This window comes from Lotus japonicus, chromosome 5 (genome assembly GCF_012489685.1).
Source record: "Lotus japonicus ecotype B-129 chromosome 5, LjGifu_v1.2".
NCBI lineage: Eukaryota > Viridiplantae > Streptophyta > Magnoliopsida > Fabales > Fabaceae > Lotus > Lotus japonicus.
The window spans coordinates 45,034,899-45,059,448 of NC_080045.1; the positions used below are offsets into that span (position 1 = coordinate 45,034,899).

Below are 24,550 nucleotides of genomic sequence, written 5' to 3' on the forward strand. Positions count from 1 at the left end.
GCCGGATATCCTTGACTATATAGAATCCAAACTAAAAGCTACATCTCCACCACTTCTTCACTAATATGTTACTATGCCTTGATTCTCATTGTCCAACTTTTCAATTTCCTCAATTGCCTTTTAACTTTAATGGAAAAATTAGATGTTCATGTTTGTGGTAGCCCAACAGAAACTACGTCAACGAAACACGCTATCTAACCACACCGCCAGAAGGATATTATGAAAAAGTGTAAAGCTTGTAAAGCTTAAGTTGTATTAATATCTCCTAAGGTTTGAGATGTTCCAGTGGTGTGAAACTTCATTACCTTGAAGAGTTTTTCAGCTGGACCTTTGTCAGTTTCGCTAATGACTAGGTAATGGACTTCAAATTTGGTGGTTGTTTCAGGAACTCTCTGGGTGAGTTGCATTTGAGTTACTTTTGGCTTTTATAAAGTATCAGATAAATCGTCACGTGGAGTTACTACCTATCATAATATAGACTTACAATGACTTGGAATGTAGACTATATATGTTTAAAGTGTCATTCTCACTCATTGGAGTCAATTAATTTGATTAATTCTCAACCCTGTCACACACATATTCTACTATTATTTGGTGTGTTAAGAAATATCGTATCGAGACAACAAATTTCTTTAAAGCACAAATATAAAGAGTGAGTATTTTGTGCTGATATACTTGCAAAATGTGGTGCTAATCAAAGAAAAAGAATGACAATCATCCATAAGATGGGGATGGCGTGCTAGCGTTGTAGTTTTACAATGTGTTTGGATTTTTTGTCGAACTAAACGTGGATCCATGTTGAAGCCAACGTGTCGAAATCATGCTTATCTAATCAACGTTAAACTCAACATGACAAATTCTAATTTTCTATTTAATATCTCAAAATGCGTGAAAATACATTTACGTTGACTCTAAAGCCAAAACAAACATGCACTTAGTTTCTTATTTCTTTCTCTATGTTTGTTCCTTTCTTTTGCCAAAATCTTCAATGTGAAGAAGTTGAATTTGATTCAATAATTTTTTGCACTTAATGTTTCTATAAATTAATGAAAATTACTGCGTCTTCTTCTCACTGGAACGGCGGGAATCTGACGACGACATTTTATATGATAATGGGTTTCGTTTCAAGCCCAATAAGCTTGTGAACTATTTGCCACAACCCACCTAATACATGGGTTTAGATACAATTCTCACACTCCATCCACTCCTGGCTCTCCCAAGTCATTGATCGTTTTGGCCCAGAGAAAGAGAACATGGCCCATGCCTTCTCCTTGATGGGATTCTTACTGTGGGGAATTTGGAAATCAAGAAACAGTGCAGTCTTCTCTGGTACACCTCTGGCACCCCTACAGGTCATTACCTCTGCCACCAATGCCCAACAAGAATATCTCCTTGCCTCCACAACCTAGCGTAACTCTTATACCATGCCTAACCCAAGGAGAGAAAGGAATCATAACCCTCACTGGAGAAGGCCTCCAGCAGGTTTCACTAAATGCAACATGGATGCTGCCTTCAAGGGTCCTGATTTAAAAGCTACAGGCAGTATTATTTTAAGAGATGAGAGAGGGTACCTGTTGATAGGAGAAACTAAGCACTTCTTTGCGAAATCTCCTCTTATGGTTGAGACCCTCATCTTGCGTGATGCGATTGCCTTTGCTGGTAACTTGGGATGTTCCAAAGTAATCTTTGAGTCCGACTCTCTACAACTGGTACAAGACTGCAGAGGTATTTATGAACAAAGAGAGATCAAGAACCTTGTGCAAGACATCTTGGAGATGAAACGCAAGCTAGGCGTTACTGGACTCACGTGGACCGCGAGGGAAGGGAATGAGGTAGCTCACCTTGTGGCAAAGTTGAGCAACGATAACAGGCTTCACCATTCCTGGCCTTGGAACCCACCGCCTCTGGTCAGGGAAGCTCTGGAGAGAGAGAGATGTCTATCCTTGTCTAATCCATGCTTGGTAATCCCTTCCTTACAGCCCTTGCCCCAGAATGAGCAGCGACCCTCTTCGATTCATCCTAGTATTCGTCCCCCTTCCAAACCAGGATATCGTGCTAGCCATGGACAGTTTGCCCATCTCACTGTTGTGTAGCTTTAGGCTCCTCTTTGAGCCTTGTAAGTATGCTTTAATGGGGTTGGTCGACTTTTGTTTTTATGTCACCAACCAGCTTTCATTACCATTTATTAGTGATGAGTTAGAAGTCTTTCTTGCAGCTAGGTGGCTTTTGTTTTTCGTACCACCCTAGCTCCTTTCTTCTCTAACCATCTTGCATGGCCATGTAAGGCACATAGCGTAGTTTTTATTTGCTTTGTCTAGTGCTAGCCGATCTGCATTGTATCTATTTGCTTTGGCTTGACTTTCTTTAGACATGTCTAGCTCTTTTGCTTGTTTACTACTGTCTTTGTACAGTCTGGAGACACATAGCTCCATTTTCCTACTTATTGGTTTTAATGAAACATATTTAACCCTTGACAAAAAAAAAGATACAATTCTCATTCCTGGCCCAAGAATTAATCTCCTATGATTTCTTTAATCTAGAGCTAAAAATTTATGATTCACCTTGATTGCATCATTAATTAAAAGTTTTATTTTCCCAAGTATAAAAAATAATAATTAATTAAAATTTTACTGAAAGCTCACAATTTTATAAGAGTTTTCTTATTACCTACACTACTAGCACTAGAACTAGAAAAAATAGAGAAACTAAACATTGTCATGGAAGAAAAAACATTTCTTGCGTATTTTTTTTAAATATGTATCCCCCATTGAAATAATTCGTTCGAGTATTAATCATGGTAGACAAAAATGAAGAAATAAATGTGTAAGAATTATTTCAAAAAAAATTAGTTTGACCGATGCTTAATCCCACACTCAACTGAAAGTAATAAATGAACTTAAATTGTGGTCTTGCCATATCTTGTCAGTTACTTTTCTAAGATAGGCACAACCTTTAATTTTAGAAAATACCAACTTGGATCTAGACAAATTATAAATATATATCGCGTCACTTCCTTTCTCATTCACTCTAAAACTCATTTCTTTCTCTATACCCTCCACCCTTTTTCTCCTAATCCTCATCCTTATCCTCATCCTCATTCTCATCCTCCTCATCCTCATCCTCTCTCTCTCTCTCTCTCTCTCTCTCTCTCTCTCTCTCTCTCTCTCATCTTCCTGATCTCTCCCTATCGCCCTTTGTCTAGAAACCCTAAATGTAACCCTACACTTTTCATTTTTCGGTGGATACAACATTCGTAGCGATCTTTGATTACATTTTCTCTATCATCGCAATCAGCGTTTTCATCTTCAACGCTATCAGGTACGAGTTTCGTTTCCTTTTTCCATTTCTGTTTTTTTTATTTTCATTATTCTCATGTTTGATTTTATTTAGATAATATGTAAAGTAGAATTTACATCACTCTCTCTCTCTCTCTCTCTCTAACTTTACCCCATCTTCGTAATCTCTCCCTATCGCCCTTTGTCCAGAAACTCTAAATGTAACCCTGAACTTTGCATTGCTTCAGTGGATACAACATTCGTAGCGATCTTTGATTACATCTTCTCTATTATCGCAATCGACGTCTTCATCTTCAACGCTATCAGGTACGAGTTTTGTTTCCTTTTTTTCCATATATGTTTTTTTTTTCTCATTTTTATTATTCTCATGTTTGATTTTATTTAGATAATATGTAAAGTTGAATTTACATCATTTTCTCTCTCTCTCTCTCTCTCTCTCTAACTTTCTCTCATTTTCTTGATCTCTCCTTATCGCCCTTTGTCCATAAACCCTAAATGTAACCCTGAACTTTGCATTGCTTTGGTGGATACAACATTCGGAAGATCTTTGATTACATCTTCTCTATCATCGTAATCGGCGCCTTCATCTTCAACGCTATCAAGTACGAATTTTGTTTCCTTTTTTCCATTTATGTTTTTTTTTTCATTTTCATTATTCTCATGTTTGATTTCATTTAGATAATATGTAAAGTAGAATTTACATCACTCCTAGTAGCCTAGTCAATGCTACAATTAATTCTCTCCGAATAACTTCCAAGAATCTCATCAGGTAAATTGGCGGTGTATTTATATATAAGCTTTTATTTTGTTTTAATTTTTTTGATTCATTGGAATTTTTAATTTTGTTTTTCAATTAAAATCTATGCTAATGTTATGCTAAAATAATCTTTGATATAGTGGAGACTAGGGTGGACATTTTTTAATTTGCTCCACAAGTGCACCAAGGTGCATTTTTGACCAAATAAATCTTTTCTTTTGCTCCCACTCTACCATTCCTTCCTCCCACTCTACTGCTTCCAATATGCTCCTCGCACCTTCATCTTCCTCGCCCCAACTTATCCACCATCAGATCTACCAAGCTTTCTTCAAATCCAGCAACAACTCATCACCGTGAAATCGACACTTTCAGCCTCCACCGTCCATATCTTCGCAGCCTCCTTCAAATCCATCAACTACCCATCACCTCTCCTTATCTTCCTCCTCATTTAACCTCCATTAGTCACAACCTCCACCGCTTCACCTACCACGAGAACCACCACCACTCAACCCTCACTTGAAGCCTTCAACCATCACCCAATCATCGTCTTGCCCAAACCCGCGGTTATATCCAAACCAAAAGCATCCTTCAACAAATTCTTCATCTAAAAACATAAAAGCAATAAGATAAAGGAGAAACCTTTCTCTTTTAAGGAGGGGAAACACTCACACAAATGGTAGAAAATGAGAGAATGTTAAAACCATTGTTGTACATACTCTCTACTCATGCTCTTGTGCCTGAAGCATATATGGCTTAAATAAGGATTGGTTGCAGTTTGAAGATTGTCGTCCTGGGTTGAAAAAGTGGTGTGGAGGTCGTAGTGTGGTGGTGATATTTGGGAGTGAGAGAAAAGAAAGTTCCACCTCAGCAATTAACCTTGAGTCGTCGTTGGGAGAAGAGTGTGGCCTTACGCCGTCTTGGGAAGGAGGAGGGTTCGACATAAACATTGCGTTGTCGCGATTAGAGGAAAAGAGAGAGAGGGACCATGACCTTGCGCTGTCGGAGAAGGCACTGGTTCCATCTAGCACCGTTGGACTAACACCATGGTTCTAGGAAGCCATTGTTAGGGAAACAAAAGGAGTTGAAGAGATAGAGAGAAAGAGACATTTAGTTTTTAGGGGAGAAGTGATCAAACCTACACTCCAAAGTTGGATCCATGAAAGTTGTTTCAGGACCAAACCTACTCCTGATATCATGTTTAGTGAAGCAATGCGAAGAAAAGAGAGAGAAGTGAAGTGGAATTGCGCTAGAGTTTACATTGTGCATAATTGATTGATTAAAAGATAAAATTCTTACACATATTTATAGTAATGGGTAGACTTATAATCATAATTAAATAAGGAAAAAAATCAATTTAAGCAAAAATTTAATTACCTAAAATAAGGTCAAGATATGAGAAGATAGTCTATGATATGATTAAGATATTTTAAGGTATCTTTTTTCATATTCTAACAAATACTCATCAATTAAAACATGTGTTTTATCATAATACAATGACAAGAACTATTAATATTATTATTATTGTTTATAAACAGAGTTATCAATTGTTTTGTTTGCAGGATGGCTTCTTGTTCAAGAGTAGTCAAAGAAGCGAATGAGGAGAGCACTGAGAGGCCAAACTGGCTTGAACTTCCCAAAGAAGTGACCACAAATATATTTCATAAACTTGGTGTGTTTGAAGTTTTGACCAGTGTGCGCCAAGTGTGCTCTCTATGGTGGAACATCTCCAAAGACCCTCTCATGTGGCGCACCATTGACTTAACCAAACCCCCTCGCTATCCACAACCAACATTAGTGAATCTTTGCTGCTATGCAATTAAACAAAGTTGTGGTCATTTAGAAGATATTAGTATTGAGTATTTTGCCACCGACGAAGTCCTGAAATGCATCGCTAACAGGTAAGGCTTGTCATCATTTGCATTTGGCTCGCATCCATTATTTATGGTTAGGATGAATTATGATAGTTTTATCGATTCTCATTTTTTCAATATTGAAATAGTAGAGACACAAATCATACACCTCATTTATCTTATTTTTAAATACTAAAATAGTATAGACACACCTCATACACCTCTCAACGATCATTTATCTTTTTTATCTTAATTTCTCACTGTTTTTATTTGGGATGTCTGTACACTTCATGAAGCGTCTACTAAACATTGTCCTAGTTTTATATACCAAAAAATATTTTTTTAATCTACCACATGTATCATCTACAAAGGACAATCTTATTCGAGTCTAAATTTCACATCCAGGTGTGACTAGCTCTTTTAAATTTCTAATGGAATCCAACAAGGGATTTTTCCCATTGGGAAAGATAACTTCCCAAAACAATAAATTTTATTTTCTATGTCTGCTACCATATTTTACTTTATTTTTCAGTGATTGGACAATGATCATTTATATTTTTATTTATTTATTTTGAAAAAAATAGCATGTATAAATTTTAGTGACAACTCAATCATTATTATAATTATGTATTTGGTATCATAGTTTAGTTTAATCATGTTACATTTTATTTGTTTCTTTTCTTTTTTCAAATTTTACAGCGGAAGTCAGCTACGACGAATGATGCTTACAAAATGTTGGAAAGTTTCAAATAAAGGACTGCAAGAGGCTGTAATCAAGCTTCCATTGTTGGAGGAGTTTGGAATTTCATTTAATAACGTATCTAATGATACTTTTGCACTTATGGGGCAATTTTGCCCACTTTTAAAAGTTTTGAAATTTAATATGCAGCCATACAAACGCTTCAAGTGTGATGATGAGGCATTTGCTATTGCAAGAAACATGCCTAACCTACGTCATCTCCAACTTATGGGAAACTGGCTCACAAATGATGGCTTGGTTTCCATTCTTGACGGTTGTCTTTATCTTGAATCTCTGAATCTCAAGGAATGTTTCAATATTGACTTGAGCGGAAGTTTGGGGGGAAGGTGTTATAAGCAAATCAGAGAGTTACATTCTTCAAAAGTCTTACGTGATGATGAAGACTTAAGTGATGATGATTATAATGAGGATGCACATGGTACATATGACCGTGAGATTCAAGAGGCATATCATGGCATGGTCTATTTCAATATTTAGCTTTGTTGTTAAGTGCTGATTATATGTTCATATCAGAAGTGTGGATCACCTGGTACCGTTCCATATGACATTTAATGTTTTTCTTCAAAGAGACTGGATATTTATTTTGAATGACATTGTATTTTTATTTTTGTAATAGTTAACTTAAGTTGAGATATAATTTCATACTTATGAGTAGCTAGATGCTTTATTAAGATGATTTAAGTTTTATTTTTCTTTTGAATCTCATTGGCTTCAATGTGGTATATTAATGTTTGAAGGTTCTTCTTTTATTCTTTCTTTGGAATCATATTGAAAATAATTATTTTTTCATTCATTTTAAAAATATGAGTTAAATATGTTCCAAGTCCCTGATATATTCTGTCAAATTCAAATAGGTTATTATAATTTTTTATGAATTTTGGTCCCTGACAAATATTTTTTTAATTCAAATACGTACAAGTGATGTCATGTACTCTTATGCCCAGTCAACGTAGACGTTTACATGACTTTTGATCTATCTAAACTTTCTTTAATCAATATTGGTCCTACCCTTTCTTCACCTTCGCCCACCTCCCCATCCTTCTTCCATCATTTATGTCTGTTTAGGGTTTTTTCATTTCGATTTATGAAAAAATGATGAAATAATTTTAATGCATTTTACTAATTTCCTCTTTGTTTATCATGGAATAAACATTTTTCAGTTAAGTCTAGATCACAAAATGATTGTTGTGTGTTTTTGTAACATTGAAATGTATTTTTAACTACCTTTATGGTGTTGCCTTATTGTCGAATTTGAGTCGAAGCTCGGGAAGATAGCTACATGAAAACATTGAATTCAAATTTTAATCGTTATTATCTTTTTGGTATGAGACCAATGTATGGAACCCAGCTTGCCCCATTCTCTTTTTGTAGAATTGTTTTTATCAAGTATGAAAATTGTTTAGTGAGAGGTGGGGGAAATGGTTGTGGAGGTACGAAAGGTGGAGGATGGGTAGTGGTTGAGTGAGAGCTAGGATGTTGTTGTGGAGGTTGGTTGGTAGGAGGAAGATGAAAAAAAAATGACCAAAAGTAATTAAAGAAATTTTAGAAGTACCAAAAGTAATGTGAAAAGTACATGTAAATTGTAAATGTGTGCACCATGACGTCGCTTGTCCTTATTTGAGGTAACAAAAATTTGCAAGGACCAGTCCAAAAGTAACAAAAAATTTATAGGAAGCTATATGGATTCGATCATATATGTCGAACTTGGAACATATTTAACCCTAAAATTATTATCAAGGAGTTGTCCTTAATAAAGTGATTCATTATAAATAAAAATAAATGTAAGAGATTCAATCTTATATCTTTTTCTTTTTATCAAATCAATCTTAAAACTCAGACTTTAATTTGTTGTGATCCGATCGAGATCCGACCATATGGCCCGAATTCGTCAAGTCTGGAGGCCTAGGACAACCAAGCTCAATTTCGTGATCAAGTCACATGTCAGACAAAGAAAGACAAAGCTTTCATCATGCGAACTAGCTGATTTAACATAGAAGTTAAGTTGTTAGAACTTAGAACCATGCATGGTCAAACTGTGTTATCCAGAGTTCGTTAAACTAATATTCATGTGGCTATGTAGTTATGCCAAGTTGGCAAATGGTTAACTCCCGATGAATTGAGCAGACAAGAATGACCAGCTATGTAAGGTTTGTGCGCACCGTAAGGTAAATAGACTAGTTATTTGCTCTTTTATTTCTTCTCCCTAGCTTTGAGATTCTCTCTCTGATTTTGGTATGACTTGAGCGTCAAAGTGTCTTTTGCAAGTACCTCCAATATCGTGCACCGTTGTCACACCATCACGCATCTAGCTGAGCAGTGTTCAACCAACTCGGAGATCGTTTTGTTGATTATATATCAGACCCGAGGAAGATCAATTGGTGCAACCTGCAAGAAATTGATGATAAAGATATTCTCATTACATTGATGGATACTTGATGAAAACTACGCAAGGACGACAACAGCCTCATCACAGAGGCTGATAGAATAGAATATTCTTATATTTATTATTCCTAAGGTGATTTAAAGCTGAGGAAGCAGGATGACCAAGGCGATTGTGACAGACACCAGAAGCAAGACCAGCAAAAGGAGAGGAACGGGTGACTGGGTAGAGGTCTCCAAGGCTGTTACATCTCAGGAGAGGTATCCCCGTCTGGAAGTCCGACACCGAGAATCCAAAAGGATCAAAAGAAACAGAAACATTATTGTCAGTAGTGAGTTGTCGCACAGAAATTAAGTTTTTAATAATTCGCGGAGTGTGCAAGACATGATTGAGTGCTAAAGGTTTGTGTGGGGTAGGAATAGAAGTGTGTCCCGAACCCCGAATTGGAATGCCCTGACCACTACCAACTATCAGTTTCTGATTTAAATGACTTAAATTAGAATAAGACGTAAGAATACCTTGAGATGCCGTAGTATGGGATGAGGCGTCGGTGTCCATGTACCATGTGGTGTCTGGAGGAGTCAAAGACATGTTGTGCATGGCAGCAGCGATATCAGTGGGTGCTGGAGAAGCAGTAGCGGTGTAGGCCTGAGGACGCTGACCTAGAACGCTGGGTTGCTGCGGAGGACCCATGGGACGCGACCACTGAGATGTCGGGTAAGGACAGGGAGGCATGCCCCAAGGGGGAGGAGCCCAACCAGGGGGAGGAGCCCAACCCCAGGGATTCCAGGATGCCTGCGGAGGTGGGCGCCATGGTGCAGCAGGGGAACCAGAAGAGCCAGAAGATCTAGGATGACGAGATCCACCTTTCTTCTTAGGTTTACCAGAACTACCCTGATAATTGCGATTGTGCCCTGACCCATAACGATGGTTGAAGTGGCCCTGATCGCTACTGGAGGTGGGGCGCTGCTGAGAAGAGTCAACGGAGGCCTGTGGACGGGAAGCAGAGGTATGCAAAACAGTCTGAGAGGCAGGGCCTGACATCTTGGCGAGACCAGATTCCTCTAGAATCAGCATGGAGCGGACCTTGAGGAAAGGAGGCAAAGGCTCGCTCTGACGGATCAGGGTGGCAACACCACGGAAAGGCTCAGTTAGACCAGAGACCAACTGGAGAACAAGACGATGGTCACTGACTGGGGCGCCAACATTCCTCAACTGATCAGAGATATGTTTCAGACGCTGACAATAGGCCGAAACATTGGCAAAATCTTCCATGCGAGTGGAGATGAAATCCTGGTCGAGAGCAACAGCACAAGAGTTCTGATTGTCCTCAAACAAAGAAGCTATACGGTTCCAAGTAGCCATAGCAGTAGAACCTTTCTCCATAACAGTGGCGAGAAGATCAAAGGAGATAGTGGAATAAATCCACTGTTTGACAGTAGAGTCAAGAGTGGCCCACCGGGCATAGGAAGCATCGGTGCGCGCAGGAGGCTCCAAGCCAGCTTGAGGAATGATGTGGTGGAGCACCTGAGTGGCGTGAGCATGAATTTCAAACAATTCAGCCCACATAGCATAATGATCCTTGTCGAGTTCAAGTTTGAAAGGAATGTTGTTTTTGATATTAGTGACAGCAAGAGCCGGATGAAAATCCAACTTGGCAGAAGAGGACGACGGCTCCGTGGGCGTGGGGACCATAGTGGTGTCACCGGTTGGAGAACCATTGGTAGAAGCGGATTCAGCCATAGAACCTGCAATAAAAAGAAAATTAAAATTGTTGTGGTTTTTTTTTCTTTTTTTTTGTGTGTGGCTGGCTGGTACGGTTGGACCGGGTTGGGTTGAACCGGACCGGCTGGTCGAGCCAGTTTCTGGCGAACCGGGAAAAAGGAAAAACAAAAAAAAAAAACTGGTTGTGGTGGGTCGGATCCTAGGGACGGATCTGAACCCGTTTGGCTGCGGCTTGGACGGGGAGGAGGCTACAACGTCGAGCGGCGGCCAAGGAGGGTGGAGGGCCGTTGTCGCGCGGTCAGGTGACGGCTGTGAGCAGCGGCTGGTGCAAGGACGACGTAGGAGGAGGCACTGGCGTGGTTCGTTGTGAACGAACGTGGCGGCGCTGATTGAACACGCACGGGAGTGACAACGCTTGTGTGGTTGGGCGCGGTGGCTGTGGCGTGGCCGGCGGCGTGACTGGAGGCGCGGCGGGACTTGGTTGCCAGCGGCGGCGGTTGGTAGTTTAATGCAAGCGGAAGCAGAAAAAAAATAGGAAAAGAAAGGAAAAAAAAAAAGGTAAAATTAGGTCAGAGGATAAAGGTAAAATAAGGAGGGAGGTCCTCGGTAAAATTAATAAACTTATTTTTTGCGAACCTTCGAGTTCTAGTTCTGTTTGTGATTCTTGTGTTTTAGGCAAACATGTTCGGTTGCCTTTTAGTTCCTCTGAAACTATTACTTTGAGGCCATTTGATATTTTGCATAGTGACTTATGGACGTCTCCTATTTTAAGCACTGCTGGTCATCGTTATTACGTTTTGTTTTTGGATGATCACACTGATTTTCTATGGACGTTTCCAATTGGTACGAAATCTCAAGTTTATGAAATATTTACTTCTCTTGCTACACTTATTAAAACTCAATTTTCCGCAAATATCAAACGTCTCCAATGTGATAATGGACGTGAATATGACAATGCCTCTTTCCACCGGTATTGTAATGCTAATGGTCTTATTTTTCGCTTCTCTTGCCCTCACACTTCTTCTCAAAACGGCAAAGCAGAACGCAAAATCCGCACCATTAACAATATGATCCGCACTCTCCTAGCGCATTCGTCTGTTCCTCCTTCTTTTTGGCATCATGCCCTTCAAATGGCAACGTACCTTCTGAACATTTTGCCCCGCAAGACTCTTCAGAATGATTCTCCTACTCAGTTGTTGTATCATCGTGACCCTTCATACTCACACTTACGTGTCTTTGGTTGTCTGTGTTTTCCTCTCTTTCCTTCCGCTACAATTAACAAATTACAACCACGATCGACTCCGTGTGTTTTTCTGGGGTATCCGATGAATCACAGAGGTTATAAATGTTATGATTTGTCAAATAGAAAAATTATAATATCGCGGCATGTCATTTTTGATGAAACCCGATTCCCCTTTGCCGACCTGTCCTTGAATCCTGCCCCTTCTTATGAGTGCTTCACCGAGGACCTCCCTCCTTATTTGATCCACCATTGGCAAACTGTGTCCTCCCGACCACCTGACTCTCCGGTCCCGCCGTCGAGTCTCACTGACTCTTCGCCTTCCTTATCAGCTCCCGTCTCCCCTCCTGCTTCTCCTCGCCTTTGCCTTTGCCTCCGGTCCCACCTGCACCACCCGTACGGACCATGACTACCCGTAGCATGCACGGCATCTCCAAACCTAAAAAGCCTTTTAGCCTTTTGGTCTCTATTGATGACCCGTCCATCTCACCCTTGCCTCGTAACCCAAAACAAGCCTTATCCGATCCCAATTGGAAGTTCGCTATGCAGTCTGAATTTAATGCACTTATTAGAAATAATACGTGGGAGTTGGTTCCCCGTCCTTGTGATGATGTTAATGTTATTCGCTGTATGTGGATTTTTCGCCATAAAAAGCAGTCTAATGGTTTGTTTGAGCGTTATAAGGCTCGTCTTGTAGGTGATGGCAGGTCTCAGATTGTAGGTGTGGATTGTGACGAGACTTTCAGCCCTGTGGTAAAACCGGCTACCATACGGACAGTTCTCAGTGCTCTCTCCAAATCCTGGCCCATTCATCAGTTGGATGTCCAGAATGCCTTTCTGCATGGTGATCTCCATGAGACTGTCTACATGCATCAACCATTGGGTTTCCGCGACTCTCAGCACCCGGACTATGTCTGTCGTCTGAAAAAGTCTCTTTATGGTCTGAAACAGGCGCCTCGTGCTTGGTATCAGCGGTTTGCTGACTATGTTTCCTCTATTGGCTTCCAACACAGCAGTTCAGATCATTCCCTTTTTATCTTCCGGCGGGGTACTGACATTGCCTATATTCTGCTCTATGTTGATGACATCATCCTCGTTGCTTCTTCTCATGATCTCCACAACTCTTTTATGGCACTTCTTGCATCAGAATTTTCTATGAAGGATCTGGGTCCTCTGAGTTATTTCCTTGGCATCGCTGTCACTCGGCATGCCGGTGGCCTATTCCTCAGTCAGAGCACTTATGCTAGTGAGATCATTGCCCGCGCCGGCATGGCGTCGTGCAACCCTTCTGCTACTCCGGTTGACACCAAGCAGAAGCTCAGTTCTTCTTCTGGGACTTCTTGTGAGGATGCCACTTTGTATCGGAGTCTTGCTGGTGCATTACAGTACCTCACCTTCACTCGTCCTGACATTTCCTATGCTGTTCAGCAGGTGTGCTTGCACATGCATGCTCCCCACACCGAGCATATGCTTGCTCTCAAGCGTGTCTTACGCTATGTTCGTGACACTCTGACTTATGGTCTTCACTTGTATCCCTCCCCTATTGCGAAACTTGTTTCTTATACGGATGCTGACTGGGGGGGATGTCCTGACACCAGACGCTCTACTTCTGGCTACTGTGTTTTCCTCGGTGACAATCTTATTTCTTGGTCGTCTAAGCGGCAACCCACCCTCTCTCGCTCTAGTGCTGAAGCTGAATACAGGGGTGTTGCTAATGTTGTCTCCGAATCCTGTTGGATCCGCAATTTACTTCTAGAGCTTCATTTTCCTCTTTCTCAGGCAACATTGGTCCACTGTGACAATGTTAGTGCCATCTACCTCTCTGGAAATCCAGTGCACCATCAGCGTACCAAACATATAGAGATGGATATCCACTTTGTTCGGGAAAAGGTCGCGCGTGGCCAGGCTCGCATCCTTCATGTTCCTTCCCGTCATCAGATTGCAGACATTTTTACTAAGGGCCTTCCTCGGGTCCTCTTTGATGATTTTCGTTCCAGTCTCAGCGTCGGTAAACCTCCCGCTTCGACTGCGGGGGTGTGATAGAATAGAATATTCTTATATTTATTATTCTGTAATTATGCATGTAATTAGGATTTAGCCTTTATTATTAGTCAACTTTGTATTTATATAAATAGAGGTTTATTTATCAATAATAGTTACGGAATTGATTTCCTTCAGAGGCAACATTCATGACAATCAAGAGGTTCTTGTTAGATCATGAAAATCTCCTAGTTGGGTTTTGATGATAACAATCTATAAAGCATAAGCTTTTGCAGAATATACTATGCTTTGAAAACTTTCGTGGGATTGATATCTAAAGAAGAAAGGAAGATAATGATCTAAAAGAATCACGTGCTAATGATCGATGTGCCAATGGAACATCAACATTCTTTGGATACCTCTACCCTAGATCAGAAGAAAGAAATCCAGATGTAAAGCTTAACGTTTAATGGAGTAAGAAGTTGAAGATAAAACTCTACTGATTCTAAAGCTCAAAACCCATATAGCTGAAGCTAGTATTTAGAAAATACACATATGCAAGTAAAGAGAGAAGATGGTCTTATGTTAAAGAAATAAGAAGCTGCCCACATGACTGAACAAATAAGAATATGTCTTCAGCTAAAAGTACTAAGCAAGAAAAATGATTTGATAGCTGAAATATACATGCTGAAGTATGTTAAGTGCTGAAGTATTTGATAGCTGTAAAAAAACCTTAAGGTTTTACACGTTAGAAAAGAAAAACATGAAATCTCACTCTCTTGTTCTCTACGTACTCTATAGCTAAAGTTCCTTCTCATTTTTCTTCTTCTCTTCATCCAAATCATGGCGCAACAAGAATGTAATTTTTGTGATGTGTGGCTAAGCTGACACAGATTATGCTGAATGTTGTTGTCGTCGGTGACCTTGCAGCATCATTAGTGTTGCCACAACAACACCAAAACTTACCCAGTCTGTTTTTAATTTTTTTCTTATTTCTTTTAGCTCGTACCAGTCCATCAAAGGACCTGTTCCATCGACTTAACCGAAACTGATTTGCCGGATAGGTATTCTGGTTGAAAATGGGCCATGTTTTCCATCTCCCTGTTTCTATCGGTTTGAGGCTTTTTGGCTCGAAACCAACCTATGCCCGTGCTAGCTATCATGCTGGCAAAAGAAGGGCTTTCGGCCTTACCTACTATTGGATTTGGACCAATGACTCCCTACTTTCTAGGTCGTTTAGTGCATACTAATTAATTAAATTCTGATTTTTATTTTTTGTCTTTGATGGGTGTAAAGTCGTTAAAAAACTTAACAGTATCTTCCAGCAAATCACTTTCATGACTTTCCAAGGATTCAACTTGTATACTCACTTAAGAGGGACGGTGCGGGTTAGCCCACCAGTGAATTTTGGTTGATAAAGTCAACCCACTTCACTTGATCGCGGGTTGAGAAGTTGAAAAATATTAAAATATTTTCAAAAAAAAAAACAAAGGGGCCTGAGGATTGGCTCAGCCTGCCCCGCCGGGTTAGTGGGTTGAATGGGACGTGTTTGTTACCTGTTCACTCTGCTGTGCCTTTTATCTGGAACGCTTGATGACTTAAGCAAGTGATCTGGGAATCTGATTTTATTGAATCTGTGCCCGTAATTAATCAATGATGGAACTCCAGTTTCTGAAGCACTTTTTACATGAGCATTGGAGTTTTCTCTGGGAATTGGGACAACCGTACAACTTTTTTAAAGCTATAATTGTATTTTGTTTTTTCATTTGTACCAAAAGAAAATGATAGCAGAGATGAATCTTTTAGGCATTTGATTGCAGCAAGCATGTGGGGCCAAAACAAGTTCTGATAAACACATGGTTGCCAAAACGATCAAAGCACAAATATTTGAGAGCTATTTTAATACATGTTTGAATATCCGTTGAGACAACAATTATGGTTAGCAACTTAGCATGTACTTCAAAATAAAACCTGAGCAGAGTTATGATAAATTAGAATAAAAATTTGCTCACAACCGGTATTTAAACACACTTTTGAGATCAGTTTGATGATTTTCAATTAAGATATCAGTTTTCACAAGTTTGATTTTAATCTGGTTCTACCAATAATGCAGATAAAGGGCAAGATAAATGCACAATCATTATCATATTCATAGATAAAGGCTTTTCATATTGGTTAAGAACTGAAGCAGAGTCTGTTCTCCTAGTTTTCAATTGACTTTACTGTATTTATAAAGCTATGTATAAAGGTGAATGATTTGAGCATCTGCCTCAGATTTTGTTTCCATCACAATGTTGTGCAAGTGAATGGACAAAGTGATACTTCACTGTCTTACAAGGTGACTGTTGTCACCTGTAACTGCGGTGTCTGCAAAGGTTGATGTCAAGACTCCAGAATTCTCCAGAATTGAATCATGATTGCAGACTGGACTGGGCTACTTGATCAATAGTACAAGTGCATGTGAATTACCCCCACAGTACAATGTTCTTTCCTCTAGTTTTAAAAATTGTACTCCTAGTACTGGAGGGGTACAAGATGCTTAAAACTCAAGGAGATCTACACATTCAACACAGGTGGATTGGACACCAATTTTTTCACTCAAAACCTTATATTGGATCTATGATACCTCTCCCTTATAAACTGGTCAACACTTTCTTTTTCTTCCAATGTGAGACTTCTTACTCACACTTGAATTCTCAAAGCTTTTAAATTGTATTCAAAATCTTGATTTCACCTTGTAAAGTTTCAAAGTGGACAATAAGGACTTTGGTCCCAACAAAGCATGGCCGGATATTTATGTCTTATGGTTGGTGCTTTTCCTTGTGATTATCGTGGGATAATTAAAAAGGTTATTAAGAATCTTGTGATAATCTTCTTAGTGCAAGTTACAGCAACTAAGGAACACTTTGAAAAAATTGAATCCACTTACAGAATTGCCTGTGTTCTCACATCTTTTTCTTTATTGCTTATGCAGTTATAGTTTTGTCATGTTCAGGTTGAACACCAAAGGATAAGTCCCCCATCTGGTAGAATTAGTTAGGCATTAACTGAAGAGATGTTATGATTCTGGAGCAGATTATAGAGATTGCTCCCCAAAAGAACATAAGCAAACCACTCAACATAACAAACCTTTTTTGCTGTTCAAGTCCCAAAGATAACACAAATCAAAAACCAAAAAAAAAATCACAGGAGTTTATTAATAAACCAACAAATCTTATCTTATGAATATGAACACGATAATTAGATAACAAGAAAATGAAATGTAAGCTCTAGAAATTTTGACTCACAATCACCTGGATGCTTATACACTTGGTGCATATTTGGAAATTCTTCTGCAATTGATTTTAAAACTAGAATCAATTCTGGGGAGAAGTTTCTTGGTTTCAAAATTGATTTTGAGGAAAGTGAAGCTGCTTGATCCAAACTTGCTATTAGTAACTGAGCTGCATATCCAATTTCACAATCCTTTTCTGATCTTCAATTGCCTGAGGACTAGTTCTTAACGAAGGTGAAGATAATAATGACTGCTTGGTTGCTGAGGGGAATGAAGCCTGGTCCGAAATCACTCGGAAGAGCTATGTCTGAGACTACTTACATGAATGATCTCGATCCAGATGACATTCCCCTCAACCTTTTATGTATGTATGGCAGACAAGGGGGAAGGAGAGAAGAGAAAAAGGGAACAGGAGAGAGAGTGAGAAACAAATGGCTAAAGTTTTTTATATGGCCATGCATTATTTTTCATGGGGTCCTTATTATATACGTAAGTTTAAGAGGAGATTCTTTCTACTTCTATTGTTTTTTTTGTCTTTGAGGAGATTCTTTCTATGGTCACATGATTTGGAGTCGACTTTCTACACTACTCCTAGCTTCCTTTTCACGGGTAGGATATGATTTATGTTTAAAGTCAAGGTGCATGTTTGTAAATTCTTCTACAATTGATTAATTGTACGGCAAAAATCAATTTTAAGGAGAAGCTTCTATGAATAGGTTCTGAGCATAAGTATTGATATTGAGTATCATGCTAAGAGTTGTTTACATCTAGAATCATTCATAAATATAAAAATGGTTTTGTTCTGAAGTTTGAACAAGGCTTTATCTAAAGGTTGTTCATGTTCTTGTATTGGGATTAACCTTCTTTGGAAATTACATCACCAAATACCCAATTAAAATTGTGCCTGATCTTAGAAGGCTAAAACTTAAACTTGACCATTGTTAAAGCAAAGGGTCCCTCTTTTACCTACTTGTGTACCTAACAAAAGCTGTACTGAAATTGGAGTTTAGTGCCCTTAATTAATTGGTATAGTAATCAAAGTTTTGATATTTTGATATTCTTTTGTAGGATTTGACCTTGGTTTATTCTCATCTCTCAAGTTAAGAATTTCCCTTTTTCTTGCCACTACTGTAAAGATAGTGATGGACCTGATGGTACAGCAAAAATATGCAAAACTTGACTCACAAGCTTAGCAAAGAAAAGTCGTTAAGGTAAAGATGTAAGCATATATACAAAGATATGAGAGGAGATTGTACCAAAGAAAAGAGGAACATAAAGTCACAAAGATTTGTATTGTTAACATCTTCTTTTCTTCTTTTGTTGACATTACAGCAGTCGCATCAGAGTTTTTAACTACCAACTATCACCAGATTAATCTTATGGATTATGTTAAAAGTTCATTCACGTTATACTGAACTACTGAACTAGTACCAAAGCACACATTTACTCTTTAAGACTTATAAGAGAAATTGAAACATCCAACATGGCTTAAATTTAAAATAAAATTTAAATAAATCCAAACTTGTACTTAAATGCATTGTTTATGCATTTAGGTAGACGTGCCGCGTAACATCTCAATCTAACGACAATCCCCATCACAATAATACCAGTCTTTCCAGCGCGGTTTTTTCCCACTCACGCGCTCCTTCAAGAGGTCACTCATCTCATATTGTTCCCAAGGAAGCACACTTAATTTTGTACACCAGAAAAGAATATGTAAGTTGTTATTAGTGGTATCTATCAAATCTTATAAGCCTTGTTCACTTTATAGTCTCAATTCTCAAATACCTTGGAATATTCTCGTTCTGGCGTGAAGATCGGTTCAATTATGTTTTCCTCCGTCTAGAAGTCTGGCTAGATTTCGCATGAGCATAACAGGTGCACCTTCTTTTAGAACCAACTTGTGATCAGGAATACCAGAACATCTAATACCATTCAAAAATTCAGTAGTCAACCAATCAGCTTCAATTCCAATATCCTCATTAACTCTCCATACTGAATCAGAGCTAAGATAAGTTTTTTCATTTCCAGGAAATAATGACAAAGCATATTGATTGATTGAATCAACAGCATCTAACATTGGAGCAAGTATTGCTTTGTCAGAGTAGTATTTGACACAACCCACATTCTGAACAATGTCGGGGTACATTAAGTTCACAATGTCTGCAATAGGGTTTGAAGATTTATAGATTAACAAATCATTAGGAATTTGAACATCAGACTCACCATCATTATAATGACCCAAATTACCATCACCAACATCTAAAACCCATTTGGCAAAGCGTTTAATCTCCTCATCAGACCCTGTACTTGTGCTAGTTGTCAACCTCATGTTTTCAGTTAAATTCAAAACCTTGCAAAACCTCCATAACCTTGAAGAGTTAATGGTTGACATAACTATCTCAGCTCGTCTACCTTTGGGAATGACTGGTAGAATTTTCCTAAAATCACCTCCCAACACAATAACCTTTCCACCAAATGGTTTTTCACAACTATCATGGATTGTGAACCTCATGATGTCTCGTAGAGTCCTATCTAATGCCTCAAAAGCATAGCGACTAACCATGGGTGCCTCATCCCAAATTATTAGTTTAGTAAGTTGTAACAATTGAGCTTTTGGACTTCCTTGTGGTATCCCACAACATGAATCCTCATTCAAAGATAGGGGAATAGAAAATAATGAATGTGCTGTCCGACCACCTGGTAGTAAAAGAGATGCTATCCCACTTGATGCAACATTGAGTATAATCTTTTTCTCAGATCTTAGTTTATATGTCAAAGTTTTCCATAGAAAGGTTTTTCCTATTCCACCATATCCATATACAAAGAAAAATCCTCCATTATCTGCATTGACGACATCTATAATTTCATGATAAATCTTGGACTGCCCATTATTTAGCTTGCAAAAATTCTCAGCATGTAAGCGACTCATCTCAACAGTATCAAAATTAAGCTCATTGAGTAGCAATACATTTCCATACTCAGTTAGTGTGTTAGCTTCAACACGAGGCATTCCAGCGAAGTCCTTTAGAGACTTTCCATTAACCATCAAAATTTTATCAATCTCCATTAAACAAAGGTCCTTAAGACGATGCTCTTCAATAACCAAATCTATAGATAATGAACATAATTTTAATACTAAAAGATGTCTACATAAATTAAAAAGAGATTATAGGTAACAAATATATCAATAGATTCTATATTTAATTATTTAAATACAAAAAATGTGTACCTGGTTGGTTATGAGCTTTCCGCAAATTATACAAAATCCCATCAGCTAATTCATGCCATGTTTGATTCCAGACATTCAAGGGATTACTTAGTGTGTTTCCCAATAAATATGTAACAAATAAGTTCCTGACATAAGCACCAGATGAACGGGTAGCTACATCGTGTATACCATCAATGAATTCGCGATCATCTTTTAACAACCCCATTGCATCACATGTATCTCTAAAAGTTTCGTAGGTTTGATTTTTATGACTTTTCAAATCTTCATAACTTGAACAACCACGTTGGTAACTCAATAAAAGCCGCAAGTAATACAACTCACCAGATCCTGGAGCAACAAAGTTCATTCGACCAATAGAAAATCCTTGTTGTCTGGGTCGCCATTCTTTCTTTTTTTTCATCAAATACAAATGCTGAAGGAAATTCTGCATATGTTAAACCTTTGGCATTAGGATATTGAGCATTTGCTTCCATCCAAGCAGTAAACATGCTATTCTTCTTCCTATTTCTCTGAAGCACATTCTTAATATGTTGTTGTTCCTTAAATAAGATCACTTGTTTTTTGGGCAAGTGGTAGATGAGGTTTTTTACAGCCGACCACTTCAAATGGACTTCAAATGAATATAACCTCCATAGAGCTTCACATGGGGAAAGATATCTGCAATCATAATATTGTTTAATCTCATCAACATCTTCATACTTATCCTTGTTCGGTTGCTGCACTGACATGGACATCGTGACCCTGTCAACTCCCTTATTAATGTATTTAAATAAGTATTTAATGGAGTTGGATTTGTTGCAATACTCAATGTTGATATGTGCTCGATATTTCATCAGCAACTTTGGATTATAAGGAACAACAAACCTATTATCTAGAGGAACTCTTTTCCTAATAGTGGTGACTTTGGTATCCCTCCTTCTGTATATTGGATAACCATCACTGTCAAAAGAAGTTGCTGCAACAAATTTCTTTGGAAAAAATTTTGAGCAATGTCCATTCTTCATGCAAGGAGAATCTCTTTTACTCAATCCACATGAACCATATAGTTTGATACGCATTCAAACAACTCAGGATACTGTGTAGGGTCTGGCAACTCAGCACATATAGCCGAGTCAATCATGTTAGGAGAACGTAACTTATTTTGCATGCTAAGCCACACTAAAAGGTGGGCATGAGGCAGTCCCCTTTTTTGGAATTCAATAGTGTAGGTACCTAAATATAGAATAAAAAATTTAATTAAAATCCACTATGGTTATGTTGTTGTATAGTATATAAACAACATAAATATTATACGACCTAAACATAAATCCAACCTGCTACTGTCTTCCCAAAGAATTCGCCATTCATTAAATCAATGATCAATTGATTTAATTTCATATGAAAAACGCGGCAAGCCAAATCTGGTCGATCAGAAGCAGTTAAACCATATGAAGCAACATGACGATCAATTTCCGGCCATTTAGGATTACATGTCATTGTCAGAAACAAATCAGGGTATCCATATACTCTAGATATAGCCATAGCATCTTGAAAATTATTAAACATATAACGCTTGCCACCCTTAAAAGATGTAGGAAGGTATACTCTAGATCCAACTTTTGATGAATCTGTATCACCTCGAGTCATTGCTTCTTCAATTCCTTCCAAAAAATGTCTTCTAATAGTGGATTAGTTGTTGCGGATGTAATACAATCTCTGAGACTCAATAATTGAATAGCAATCAACAGCAAATTGTTGGAACAATCGGCGAGATAGAAATATTCTCTTGCACTCAAATTTCCTTTCAAAGAGTCTAAAGACTACCCATTCACGCAATGAAATATGATCACGTCTGGGATCTGTATTAACATTGTGTAAATTTTCAAAATCAATATCCTCTGAGAAACCTTTTTCACCATAAGGGAATATAATTGGATATTGCAGTGGAAGAAATGAAGAATGGTTTGCATAAATCCTTTGCATTTGGCCATTTGTTGTCCGAAGAATAATATCACGGCCACAATCAGAGCTATCAAAATCACCTACAATCAAGGCAGCAACCTCATCTACACTTGGAAGATTGTAAGTTTTTGGATCACGAGAACAACTCCTAAATAGCCTCAAAGCAACATGCTCAGCATCACCTTCTTCAACGTAATCACGAACTCTTCTAAATAACTTAGCTAAACGATTGAACTCATCAACTATTTTAATCAAATCGGAAACCAATTCAGGATCAATGGAACTATTTCCATTACTGCTCCTATTGTAGTTAAGGCATAATTAATATCACAAAAGTTTATCTATATGGGTAATAAATTAAAACTTGAAAACTAAGTTAATAAATATGCAATACCTGAAATGTCTCAATCTATTTTCAACTTCATTCTTTGTGTCATATATGTAAAGTTGAGCAAACTTGGGCATCTCACCTTCTCGTGGAAGAAGACTTCCTATACGATGATAATTTTGACCACTGATAATGAACTGAGGAGGACCATGACCATCATTTACACTACTAACAACTTTTCCTCCAATCGATGTGAATGCAAACATACTATTGTATGACCGAATGTTGTCAAGGAAATTTCGACTCCTCGGATCATTTTTTGTAAGCAACTTCAACAATAATTCAGGCGCATCCTGTAAGATCAAGTTTTGATCTAGTAGTACAACTCTATGTTTTGATGATTACAAGTTAACCCTTTGATATGAACAATTGTGGTACTCTAACGTGTTTTTCTGAGTGTGCTATTTACAGGCTCTGACCTCAACTCAATCTCACACAAATCAGAAGCACTGTGTATAAAGAGCGACCCAAGCAACGCTTTCGCATTCACCATGTTCAGTATGAACAGTGGAAAAGCTTCAGAAGTTCTGAAGTTATACAAACTCTGATGTGGACTCAGTCACTAGAAGCTCTGAAGATCCAGAAAGTCTGATAACCAAGAAACACTAAAGGCTCAGATATTCTGATGGTGTAGAAGACTCTGAAGATCCAGAAGCTGATTAGTGAAATTCTGTTGTCCAGAAGCAAGATACTCTGAAGACCATGTTCTTCCCTCTGAGTTCAGAATCAGAAGAAACAATGGTCAGAGGATCTGGGCTTTCCCTCTGACTCTGATCAACCGGCTTCACAAGTTCCAATATGAAGCATTCCCCTGATCAGAAGTCTCCTAGGTTTAAAGGTCAAGTCGCTATCCAAGTACAAAAGCAACTGTACCTTCCTGACGACCTACCTAACATTCTCAGACACAGCAGAAGCTGGATTTTCCAGAACTGCCCTCCAACGGTAGCATTTCCCATGCAACGATCAACCCTAATCCTTGGAGTATATAAAGAGGCTGAAGACTGAAAGAAGCGGCTAGAAGCATTCACATACGCGCAAGACAAACTTAAATTCTTCTAAGCTTTCTTTCATCTGAAATTCATTGAGTTTACTATTAGCTTTTTAGAAGCAAATCTCTTGTAAACAATTCTTTGATAAACAGTTTGTTTAGTTCCTTTAGGAGATCAAGGCTGATCGGATCCTAGAGAAGACTAAGAGAGTGAATCTTAGTGTGAGCTAAGTCAGTGTAATTGTTGCTCACTTGTAGGTTTCAAGTGCAGTTGTAACTCTTACCTGATTAGTGGATTGCCTTCATTCTAAGAAGGAAGAAATCACCTTAACGGGTGGACTGGAGTAGCTTGAGTGATTTATCAAGTGAACCAGGATAAAATCCTTGTGTGCTTTTCTATCTCTTATCTTTAGCACTTAAAGTTCTCGAAAGATTTGTCAAAATCTGAAATTCTAGATCCCTTAGAACAAATGTCGTCTGGTTAGCTTTCGCCCAATGAAAAGAAATTCCACTATCTCAAGAACTAGGTATTACAGACCCACATGAACACATCAAGTTCATTGTTCTTAACCTAATCTACCCAGTGGTATTCTACTTAGAACCACAGCCTAAGTATGAGAGCCCCTCTCACTTTTCCTCAATCACTGCCACAGTGATTGGTGAACAACAATAACACAGAGTTTGTTTGACACTCAAACACAACACAGAACTCAGTCTCACTTTATAGAATCAGTGAGCA

General features: G+C 38.4%; 3 protein-coding genes across 3 annotated transcripts; 1 reads left to right on the forward strand and 2 right to left on the reverse strand.

The window, feature by feature from the left end:
* Positions 1-9,034: 9,034 nt before the first annotated feature.
* On the reverse strand, positions 9,035-10,786 carry LOC130719632 (uncharacterized). Its single transcript, XM_057570248.1, has 2 exons — positions 9,562-10,786; positions 9,035-9,048 (listed from the first exon to the last, which is right to left on the reverse strand). The coding sequence occupies exons 1-2, from the start codon at positions 10,784-10,786 to the stop codon at positions 9,035-9,037; spliced, it is 1,239 nt and encodes a 412-aa protein (XP_057426231.1).
* Positions 10,787-12,875: 2,089 nt separating this feature from the next.
* LOC130719633 (uncharacterized mitochondrial protein AtMg00810-like) lies at positions 12,876-16,143 on the forward strand. Its single transcript, XM_057570249.1, has 2 exons — positions 12,876-13,787; positions 16,102-16,143. The coding sequence occupies exons 1-2, from the start codon at positions 12,876-12,878 to the stop codon at positions 16,141-16,143; spliced, it is 954 nt and encodes a 317-aa protein (XP_057426232.1).
* Positions 16,144-19,084: 2,941 nt separating this feature from the next.
* Positions 19,085-21,498, reverse strand: LOC130719634 (uncharacterized). The gene is made up of 3 exons (XM_057570250.1): positions 20,934-21,498; positions 20,495-20,821; positions 19,085-20,373 (listed from the first exon to the last, which is right to left on the reverse strand). Exons 1-3 carry the CDS (start codon positions 21,496-21,498, stop codon positions 19,085-19,087), a joined length of 2,181 nt encoding a protein of 726 aa, XP_057426233.1.
* Positions 21,499-24,550: the final 3,052 nt, after the last annotated feature.

Coding starts and splice junctions, on each gene's coding strand:
- LOC130719632 (XM_057570248.1), bottom strand. CDS start 10,786: ATGGCTGAATCCGCTTCTACCAATGGTTCTCCAACCGGTGACACCACT.
- LOC130719633 (XM_057570249.1), top strand. CDS start 12,876: ATGCATCAACCATTGGGTTTCCGCGACTCTCAGCACCCGGACTATGTC. Junction 13,788..16,101: donor TTCATTTTCCTCTTTCTCAG/GCAACATTGGTC, acceptor CCAATAATGCAG/ATAAAGGGCAAGATAAATGC.
- LOC130719634 (XM_057570250.1), bottom strand. CDS start 21,498: ATGAAGAATGGACATTGCTCAAAATTTTTTCCAAAGAAATTTGTTGCA. Junction 20,822..20,933: donor TCAATATCCTAATGCCAAAG/GTTTAACATATG, acceptor TTGTTGCTCCAG/GATCTGGTGAGTTGTATTAC. Junction 20,374..20,494: donor GAAAGCTCATAACCAACCAG/GTACACATTTTT, acceptor CATTATCTATAG/ATTTGGTTATTGAAGAGCAT.